The 10,264-nt window shown below is 43.9% G+C and overlaps 1 protein-coding gene across 5 annotated transcripts; it reads left to right on the forward strand.

Moving 5' to 3' along the window:
• The first annotated feature begins 13 nt into the window (after window positions 1-13).
• Window positions 14-10,253, forward strand: luc7l (LUC7-like (S. cerevisiae)). Of its 5 annotated transcripts, XM_055057731.1 has the most exons (11): window positions 122-211; window positions 2,580-2,650; window positions 3,828-3,922; window positions 6,509-6,607; window positions 6,692-6,802; window positions 7,177-7,320; window positions 7,410-7,586; window positions 8,211-8,299; window positions 8,831-8,860; window positions 8,955-9,116; window positions 9,437-10,253. In XM_055057731.1, the coding sequence occupies exons 4-11, from the start codon at window positions 6,512-6,514 to the stop codon at window positions 9,558-9,560; spliced, it is 933 nt and encodes a 310-aa protein (XP_054913706.1). In that variant the 5' UTR covers window positions 122-211; window positions 2,580-2,650; window positions 3,828-3,922; window positions 6,509-6,511; the 3' UTR covers window positions 9,561-10,253. The 5 variants fall into 5 exon arrangements, with proteins under 5 accessions (XP_054913701.1, XP_054913703.1, XP_054913706.1 ...); XM_055057726.1 differs by lacking the exon at window positions 2,580-2,650 and having other exon boundaries at window positions 14-211; XM_055057730.1 differs by lacking the exons at window positions 122-211; window positions 2,580-2,650 and adding an exon at window positions 2,658-3,643.
• The last annotated feature ends 11 nt before the right edge of the window (window positions 10,254-10,264 follow it).

Below are 10,264 nucleotides of genomic sequence, written 5' to 3' on the forward strand. Positions count from 1 at the left end.
CATTTCCGTAATTTTAAACGGAAACTGGTCAGTTCGCGACGTAAAGAAAATCAGTTAGCGGTGATGGTTGGGGAAAAAAACGGTTCATCCTGGTAAACAAATAGAAGAGCTAGTTCAGTTGTTCGGTTGTCGACGGAGTCGCCGTAGACCATGTCCGCCCAGGCTCAGATGAGAGCGCTGCTCGACCAGCTGATGGGAACAGCGAGGGATGGTGAGTAGCTGTGGGAGCTAACGGAGCTAGCCAAGATGGAGGCTCTGCTGAGGCTGGCTTGTGTTGGCGAGTGGTGGACAGACCTGCTTGAATGGATGTACCACAGAGCGCTGCTTCTAAACACAAGAAAACTGCTTCCAGGCCTTCAAATGAGTTCTAAATGTAGCGCTTACTGTATCCATCCGCCGTATGTAGTTTAAATTGACATAAATACGTGCATTTTATCCTGCCTCGAATGTGGGCTAAGTTAGCTCCAGAGTTAGCTCCAGCTCGTCTGGTGTTTATTGTGGAGTTAGGAAAGCTGCCGGCGCCATACTGCCACGCGCTGGACCGAGTCCAACCAACACACCGGATTACGCTTATAACGGAATAACTAACTCCTAATTACGGCTCTTAATTTTTAATACTTAGTTCCATTTCTGCCCCACGTTGGCTTTAAGTGCTAATTTGATTTAGCTTCTGTGGACTTAAATTCGCTTTCAAAGTATCAGGCAAACATACGCATTTTAATCGATGCAGTAGTTCATTAAATTAATATTTATTATATATGATTAATAACAATGACTTCGCTAACATCAGATGATTACGTGTTTAAGGTGCCTTGCATCAGTATTGAAGTCATAAAATTTAAATATCTGGAAAGTGTGGCATGCATCTTTAATATGGTGCCTTTTAGATTATGTTTATTGGAACCTAATTCCCATAATTCAAATAATCATTCAATGGAAGTATAAACTACTGGGTCAAGTAGTTTTTTATGTAATGACTTGAATTTTCACAATATAGTGATTGATACTAAAAAATACCATTGACAGATATATTAGATATATAGTTTTTCAAGTTGGAAATTGCATATTTTAATTTTCAACAAATTCTAGCATCACAAAATGTTTCAGTTCTATATTTAAGCACTTTCTAGACCTCTTTTAGTGGTAATGTATTTATTATATTTCGTGTACCTTTTAAGGATTATTTTAATGTTGTGTGGATATGAATTAATGTGAGCTACAGACAGACTATCTCAATTTCCCTATGGGATTAATAAAGTTTTTCTATTCTATTTATATTGAAACCTTAAAACAGAAATAAGTTGGAATTCTTTAGAAATGACAAATTTGCATACAAATTCTTATTAGGTTATTATTATTTAATAATTATTTTAAACTAAAAGTCATGTAACATTCGTCTCATTTATCTGGCCTGGGAGCAAATATGGCTGCTGGGTTTGTAAAGACTGCAGAAAACTGTAGTGGCGCCATCATGCTGCGGGTCCAAACTCCGTACAAAACTGTGGAGCTTCAAAGTTCAGGAGAGCCACAAAGAAGTTTTTGTTTTTTTTTTTTTTGTTTTTTTTTTTACTTTTTAATTGTTTTTGTTCTATGTTGAATAAACTAAACATCCAATATTTAAATGAATTAAATAAAAGTTTCTGTTGAAGGAACTGAATGTTTAAATCACATGGATCATAGATGACGCATACATGGAGATGGTTGATCTGTACATGTGTCTGTTTCTTCAGCCCAGTTTAATAAATGTATCTGATTTTGCTGTGAATCGCTGAATGTTTGATCTTCATCTAAACTAAAGTCAAAGGAAATTTTGTGCTTAATTAATAGAGAAACTCTCTGGTTTGCACCTAAAAATGTTTTTTTTTTTTCCATGAAAAATTGAATTTGATGTTCAGATGGCCGACCTTGACCTGACTTGAACCTTGACTCTGGAGCTGCAGTCAGGGGCCGCACAAAGTCAACTTCAGGGCCACAGATGGCCCCGGGCCGCACTTTGTACATCCCTGCCTTAGATCAAATCAAAACTTGTCAATTACAAATGTGAAAAGACTCAATACTTTTGGAGGCACTGAAAGCATTTAATCATTTATCAGCCCTGTCACCATAACTAATGTTAAATGATCAATCGTCCAGAATTTATTGCGATAAACGATAATATTGTTGTTGTGAGATCTTTTTCCAGTAATGTAATAATACAAGATCACATTCTCAAACTTTAAATTGTGATGAACATTTAACTGGAAGACATTTTGAATATCTAAAAAAAACAAAACGATAAATGAAATGAATTCAGAAAAATTATCCTTCAAAATAAGAGACCAAATCACCAGACTAAAGACTTTTATTATCCAGTTTTTGGTAGAAAAATGATGCAAATAGAAATGATTGGGTTTGTCTGGCGGTTTTCAGGTTTATTTTGTCGCGTTGTTTTGTGGCCTCTGAAGCGCTGGCGGTTCCATCTGTTCAGTCAGAGCGGGTCTGTGTGGTGTGCGTGTGTGATCATATTCATTTCTGATTCTTCCCATACATGTGTTGCATACAAACTGAACAATTGTGGCCCCTTTATTTTATTCATTAAGGTTCAGTGTATCATTGCCAGCCTACATCAATCTGCAAGGGAGTTGCAGAAAAGCCTCATGTTCATCGAGCCGTGAGTCACACATGATTTTTAAAGCTGTTATGATCAATATCCAAACAATTTCTCTGCCTTCCGGAGTTTATTGTAGCTTTTTATTTAAATATTCGTATAATTCCTCAGTGGCACATCAGTTACCTTCAGCTAACACGTCTAGTTGCGTTGTTTCCATACGAGCCGACTGGCTGCAACGCCTTTCCACGGCAGATTAGAGATTAGCAATCCACTCGTTTACAATCTGACTTGTGTATGACTCCCAACTTCTTACTGCAGGTTTGGGCCAGAAATCTGTTCCCATTTAAACTTTTCAGCAGCGGGTTTAAAATTCTGCAGCTGAGGTGTTGAAGATGCAGAAGGGTACAGTATGTGGTGCAGATCGCAGTGTGTATAACCGCATTTCTTTCCCTTGGATTCTTTTTTTAAGTGTTTTATTGTTATGAAAGGCTTGGCTGGAGATTTTTATCAGTGATTTTTTTTTTTGTCTATTCATGTTTTTTTCTGTCCAGGAAAGTATTAAAACATAATTTATACTTTCAGTTAGAAGTAAATCTCATTTGACTGCTACCAGCTGGAGACGCACCGATCCACGTTTTCACTATCAGTGTCAATGTCTGAGGTTTAGCACCGATCCGATACAGAAAAACAGCTGGATGTACTTACACACACACACGCTGAATTACAAATGTATTTACGAACTCTGCTCTTAAACATGTAGAAACAAAACAACTTCAATTTGTTCTCTCAGTACAGTTTGAATTCAAACAGCCAAATCAGACAAAAACAAAATATTAAATATAAACCATCAACAAACTGTCAGAAAAGTTCATAAAGTTTATCAGATATTAATATCATGTAAAGTTGGTAGAAATAGCCTGAATAGATTGAGCCCATTGCCACTGATATTTTTTCGGATATTGGCACCGATACAGATATTGATACTGGGTCGGTGTGTCTCTGCGTCCAGCAGCATTGTGGGCCTTTAACAGGATTTATTGATTCTTTGGGAAGGTAAGAATCAGACATACAGCAGTAAGATCTACATGTTTAACGTCTATGTTTACTGTGATTAACATAGAGACAGATGTGAGTCCAGTTCTCTTAAAGGGAAGGTTTGTACCTGACAGCTGCAGAAAACGTTAGCGTACCCTGACTCTTCCTCCTCCTCTTCCTCACTCTTCCTCTCTTGTTTCAGGCGACGAGACGCGGCAGAGGGTCAAGTTCACCGACGAGCGAGTCTGCAAGAGTCACCTGCTCAACTGCTGCCCGCACGACATCCTGTCTGGAACGGTGGGTCCAAACACGCCCGTCACCGTGGTGGGTCCAAACACGCCCGTCACCGTGGTGGGTCCAAACACGCCCGTCACCTTGGTGGGTCCAAACACGCCCGTCACCGTGGTGGGTCCAAACACGCCCGTCACCATGGTGGGTCCAAACACGCCCGTCACCATGGTGGGTCCAAACACGCCCGTCACCATGGTGGGTCCAAACACGCCCGTCACCATGGTGGGTCCAAACACGCCCGTCACCATGGTGGGTCCAAACACGCCCGTCACCATGGTGGGTCCAAACACGCCCGTCACCATGGTGGGTCCAAACACGCCCGTCACCATGGTGGGTCCAAACACGCCCGTCACCTTGGTGGGTCCAAACACGCCCGTCACCATGGTGGGTCCAAACACGCCCGTCACCTTGGTGGGTCCAAACACGCCCTTCACCATGGTGGGTCCAAACACGCCCGTCACCATGGTGGGTCCAAACACGCCCGTCACAGTGGTGGGTCCAAACACGCCCGTCACCTTGGTGGGTCCAAACACGCCCGTCACCATGGTGGGTCCAAACACGCCCTTCACCTTGGTGGGTCCAAAACACGCCCGTCACCTTGGTGGGTCCAAACACGCCCTTCACCTTGGTGGGTCCAAACACGCCCGTCACCATGGTGGGTCCAAACACGCCCGTCACAGTGGTGGGTCCAAACACGCCCGTCACCATGGTGGGTCCAAACACGCCCGTCACAGTGGTGGGTCCAAACACGCCCGTCACCTTGGTGGGTCCAAACACGCCCTTCACCTTGGTGGGTCCAAACACGCCCGTCACCTTGGTGGGTCCAAACACGCCCGTCACCTTGGTGGGTCCAAACACGCCCGTCACCTTGGTGGGTCCAAACACGCCCGTCACCATGGTGGGTCCAAACACGCCCGTCACAGTGGTGGGTCCAAACACGCCCGTCACCTTGGTGGGTCCAAACACGCCCTTCACCATGGTGGGTCCAAACACGCCCTTCACCATGGTGGGTCCAAACACGCCCTTCACCTTGGTGGGTCCAAACACGCCCTTCACCATGGTGGGTCCAAACACGCCCGTCACCATGGTGGGTCCAAACACGCCCGTCACCTTGGTGGGTCCAAACACCCGTCACCTTGGTGGGTCCAAACACGCCCTTCACCATGGTGGGTCCAAACACGCCCGTCACCTTGGTGGGTCCAAACACGCCCGTCACCTTGGTGGGTCCAAACACGCCCGTCACAGTGGCAACCGTGACTGGGCGACAAACCGGCCCAGAAGTTATCGGCGTAAACGATAATGTTGTTGTTTTAAAGGCAGAATCATGATGTTCATCAGACTTTCAATTCTGATGAACATTTAACTCTGGAACTTCAAAATAAACAACAAATTAAATGAATTATGAAATCTCTGGACAAGTAGGAGGAGGTTGTTGCTACGCAACCAAAGAGTTGGTGAGTTAGTGAATCCGCTAACCTAGCTTAGCTAGCAGTGAGAGGTTGAGCAGCTAGCTACGATAAACACTTTTAAAGTTCAAGTGGTTAATCTGTTGCTGAGCTGGAAGAGTCGTCTGCCTTTCACACACTGTTAGCTAAGCGCTGTTAGCTAAACGCTGCTAGCTAAACGCTGCTAGCTAAACGCTGCTGGTCAGTCAGTGTATTTAACATTAGCCAAAATGCTCCTCCTTGTAAATCTGTGACATCAGCTCAGATTTGGGTAAACGTATTCTCCAAAGCAAACATAAACGATGCAAAAAGACAAAATAAAAAAACAATCCGGAGCATTCATGCTGTTGTGGAAAGTTAGTTCTGTTTGACGTGTTAATTTCAGTTTCAAGTGTTTGCACACTTTTAATTTGTTAATTTTGGCCCACATCTTCAGCTAAAAGTACCACTTAGCTTAGCATAAACACATGGATGGTGCATGAGCGTGTTGGTGCAACGTAAATAAATGATTCGGTACGCTGTACTTTGGTGGGAGCAATAAAAGGCTTTACAGAATATTTTGCAAAGTTTCAAAGGAGATGATTTGGCTTGAGGATATTTAGTCACCAGCTGTTTCCATTAATCATTTATCTCGTAATTAGACTTTTTGAAAATTAATTAGCTTAATGGAAACATGAGACTTTTGAGTTGGGTTTGTTTTGTCTGTATCAAAATTAGTCTATTTTACAAAACTGCAATGGAAATGCTTTTTGTTTTGCATCACACAAGTCATGTGACCATCAAAAAGATGTTACTACTGCCAGAAACCGTGAAGAAGACGACAGGAAGTAGTTTGAGGAGAGTGACACAGCATGTTTTTTAATGAACAAATGTATTCCCGTGACTTCAACTGCGTTTCTTATTTACTAGAAACACTGTAATTGCGAAATTGTTTTTTCGACATTAGTGGAAAATCAACGTTTGTAATGGAAACACAGAGACTGAGGAATCATTTCAGCCCTAATTTATGACATAAACTAGGGCTGAAATGGACAGAGAGGAAAATTACACTGAATATTTATTGAAATCTGCATCTTAAACCATTTTGTACATATTCAGATGCGTAACATGTTTGAGTTTGATTGTGTTGAATAATTTCTGTTTGCAGCGTATGGATCTGGGCGAATGCACAAAGATCCACGACCTGGCACTGAGAGCCGACTACGAAATCGCCTCCAAGGAGAGAGATCTGTTCTTCGAGCTTGATGTTAGTCACAACCTTCAGAAAATGATTATTGGTTATTGCTAATCAGCCTTAATGATCAGATCAATGTTTGTTTTCCCCCTGAAGGCTGTGGATCACCTGGAGACGTTCATCGCCGACTGCGACCGGCGGACAGAGTTAGCCAAGAAACGGCTGGCTGAGACGCAGGAGGAGATCAGTGCAGAAGTGGCTGCAAAGGTGGAGCTTCCCTCACCTGTGTCTGTGTGTGTGTGTGTGTGTGTGTGTGTGTGTGTGTGTGTGTGTGTGTGTGTGTGTGTGTGTGTGTGTGTGTGTGTGTGTGTTTGTGTGTGTGTGTGTGTGAAGATGTGTGTGTGTGTGTGTGTGTGTGTGTGTGTGTGTGTGTGTGAAGATGTGTGTGTGTGTGTGTGTGTGTGTGTGTGTGTGTGTGTGGTGTGAAGATGTGTGTGTGTGTGTGTGTGTGTGTGTGAAGATGTGTGTGTGTGTGTGTGTGTGTGTGTGTGTGTGTGTGTGTGTGTGTGTGTGTGTGTGAAGATGTGTGTGTGTGTGTGTTGGCTGTGCAGTTAAACCCATCATGCATTGCTGCGTTTCAGGCTGAGAAGGTCCATGAGCTGAACGAGGAGATCGGGAAGCTGCTGGCGAAGGCGGAGCAGCTCGGCGCCGAGGGCAACGTGGACGAAGCCCAGAAGGTTCTGCAGGAGGTGGAGAAGGTCCGCACCAGGAAAAAGGATGCCGAGGTGAGTCAGGCGAGCCGCCAGGAACAGGAAGCACTTCCTCTTGTTGAAGGTAACACCTTCAAGCAGGTTTTGTACTGCTGGTCTGGCAGGAGGAATACAGAAACTCCATGCCAGCCTCCAGCTTCCAGCAACAGAAGCTCCGCGTCTGTGAGGTTTGCTCCGCCTACCTGGGTCTCCATGACAACGACCGCCGCCTGGCTGACCATTTTGGTGGGAAGCTTCACCTGGGCTTCATCCAGATCAGAGAGAAACTGGACCAACTAAAGGTACATGCTGAGTATGCATAATTCACATTTTACATGTTTTCTAATTCGGTTTCTGCTGCTTCTAAACAAACAAACAAAAAAAGACCGTAAACAATTAAAATAACACCCAGATGGTTTTTGCAATAAATACATTTTCTTTTAGTGTCGGGAAAATTAACTTTCAAAAACTTTTGGATCGTATTGTCACAAATCAGCAGCCACTCCCGTTACCTAGCAACCCCAGCAAAGTTCCAGCATGTTTGGTCAGCTGGTTTCTCTGCCATATGCACTTCTGCTTTTCAATGACATATGTTGCATCATTGCTCATCTATTTTACAGCCATTTTCATGTGAGTGTAGTTGTTGAATTGGGTTCATGGCCAGTTGCAGCTTGTTTGGATTTAAAGCAACAAGACGCCCTAAAACGAGTCATTCTGAAAGAAAATCAAATTGTATCAGAATAGTTTTGTTCATAATTTGTACCGTAGACGATCCTGACCTGATAGTGGAAACATGATGGGACGCTTTTAATGTGTTTTAAGAAATTTTGACTAAACCTGGAGTGAATATGAAGAACTAAAGAACCAGATTGGAAATGTTGCTTCAAATAGATTTTCTTTCTCTTGAAATATTTTGTTTTTTACAGAAAACGGTGGTTGAGAAGCAGGAGAAAAGGAACCAGGAGCGTTTAAAGAGAAGAGAGGAGAGAGAAAAAGAGGAACGGATGCGGAGGAGGTAAGAATGGAAACGTTCAGCCTTCGATTGTCATGGTGCCGTGTCTTCAAGTTGCCATGTTTGTGTCTTCAAGTTGCCACTTTTTTGTCTTCAAGTTGCCATGTTTGTGTCTTCAAGTTGCCACGTTTGTGTCTTCAAGTTGCCACGTTTGTGTCTTCAAGTTGCCACGTTTGTGTCTTCAAGTTGCCATGTTTGTGTCTTCAAGTTGCCATGTTTGTGTCTTCAAGTTGCCATGTTTGTGTCTTCAAGTTGCCATGTTTGTGTCTTCAAGTTGCCATGTTTGTGTCTTCAAGTTGCCATGTTTGTGTCTTCAAGTTGCCATGTTTGTGTCTTCAAGTTGCCATGTTTGTGTCTTCAAGTTGCCTCGTTTGTGTCTTCAAGTTGCCATGTTTGTGTCTTCAAGTTGCCATGTTGTGTCTTCAAGTTGCCACGTTTGTGTCTTCAAGTTGCCATGTTTGTGTCTTCAAGTTGCCATGTTTGTGTCTTCAAGTTGCCTCGTTTGTGTCTTCAAGTTGCCATGTTTGTTTCCAGGACTCGGTCCCGCAGCAGAGAACATAGACGGTGAGCTTCACTGGATGTTGCTGAGTTTTCATGAAAAGCTTGAGGGTAAGTTCTGGGTTCCAGGCGCTTCGTTGTGTTAATCGTTTGTCTTCAGGTCTCGTTCGCGGGACCGCAGACGGAGACGCTCGCGCTCTACGTCCCGGGACCGGCGCCGCTCTCGCTCGCGCTCCAGGGACAGGAAGCGGCGGCACCGCAGCAGATCCCGCTCCCGCAGCCGAGGGCATCGGCACAGCCACGAGCAGAGCTCCAGACACAAGTAGGGCTGAGAGCGGCCATCTTTCTGTCCATCTTTCTGTCCGTCTGTCCATCTTTCTGTCCATCTGTCTGTCCATCTTTCTGTCTGTCTGTCCATCTTTCTGTCCGTCTTTCCATCTTTGTCTTCGTATTCTTTCCCCGTTTCTATATTTGTTTTGTCTTTGTTTTGTTTAGTTTCTGTCCTTTCTCTTCGTCTCTTTGTCCTTTTCTTTCTTTCTGTCTTTCTCAGAGGTGAATAACGACTGCAGATGTAAATGTTTGTTTCTGCTGTTGTGATTTACCTGCCGGCTTATCGACCATCTGATCGGCCGTCTCTCTCAGGTCGTCCAGGGACCGCGAGCGTTCGTCTCGAGACCGCTCCCGGGACCGAGACAAGCGGGACAGCATGAACGGCCGGTCGGACTCCCGCCGGGGGGAGGAGCGGGACGTCGGCGGGGATTTCTGAAGACCACACGGCGGCGCCTCGTTGCCTCCCGTCTCTCCACTCTGTCCGTTTTTATTAAACGTAGTCGTTGCCTTCCTGCGTCTCATCGTCTCCATATTTGGTCATGCTGTCACCTCCAGCTAAACCATGACTTGGGTTTCATCAGACCAGATGGCTGCAAACGTATTGAAATAGTCAAAAAATCAGAAAATGCAACTTATTTTACTTTTTTTTTTTTCTCGATGTCTTTTGATAAAGGTCTGTAAATATGTTAGTCTGGAAGACCCGCCCTGTTTTGTCCCTCGGAGGCTTCCTTCCTCCCTTCCTCCCTTCCTTCCTTCCTGCTGTCGTGGTCACATGCTTTTGCTTTTCTTGAATGTTTAAAACGTTTCTAATTCAGACCCAAACAGATTTTAAACTTGTCGTCTTGATGCATCTCCACTTTTAAAAAAACATAAAAAAAACTTTTTATTTTCCGATTCTGGAACTAAACAATTTAAAAGTAGTGAGTTCGACCCGGTTCTGTTCAGTTCTGGTGACGAGTTTCCTGTTAGTTTCACCTTTTCTCTTTAATTTAACAGCAACGATCCGACACTCATCGATCACTACGATCAATCTGTAGGGAACAGATTGATTGGATGCTTTGCTCCCCTGATTTGTTCAGTTTGGCTGAAAACTTTTCTTTAAAGTCACAATAAAATAAAAAAACATTTATTCTCGTCTCG

The sequence above is a fragment of the Poeciliopsis prolifica genome, unplaced genomic scaffold (assembly GCF_027474105.1).
Source record: "Poeciliopsis prolifica strain line A6 unplaced genomic scaffold, Auburn_PproV2 SCAFFOLD049, whole genome shotgun sequence".
NCBI lineage: Eukaryota > Metazoa > Chordata > Actinopteri > Cyprinodontiformes > Poeciliidae > Poeciliopsis > Poeciliopsis prolifica.

Bases quoted from the DNA above. Each gene is read 5' to 3' on its own strand.
- luc7l (XM_055057726.1), top strand. From the start codon at position 151: ATGTCCGCCCAGGCTCAGATGAGAGCGCTGCTCGACCAGCTGATGGGA. The intron at 7,321-7,409 runs GTGAGTCAGGCG...CTGGTCTGGCAG, and splicing joins CCAGGAAAAAGGATGCCGAG to GAGGAATACAGAAACTCCAT. The intron at 9,117-9,436 runs GTAGGGCTGAGA...CGTCTCTCTCAG, and splicing joins GAGCAGAGCTCCAGACACAA to GTCGTCCAGGGACCGCGAGC.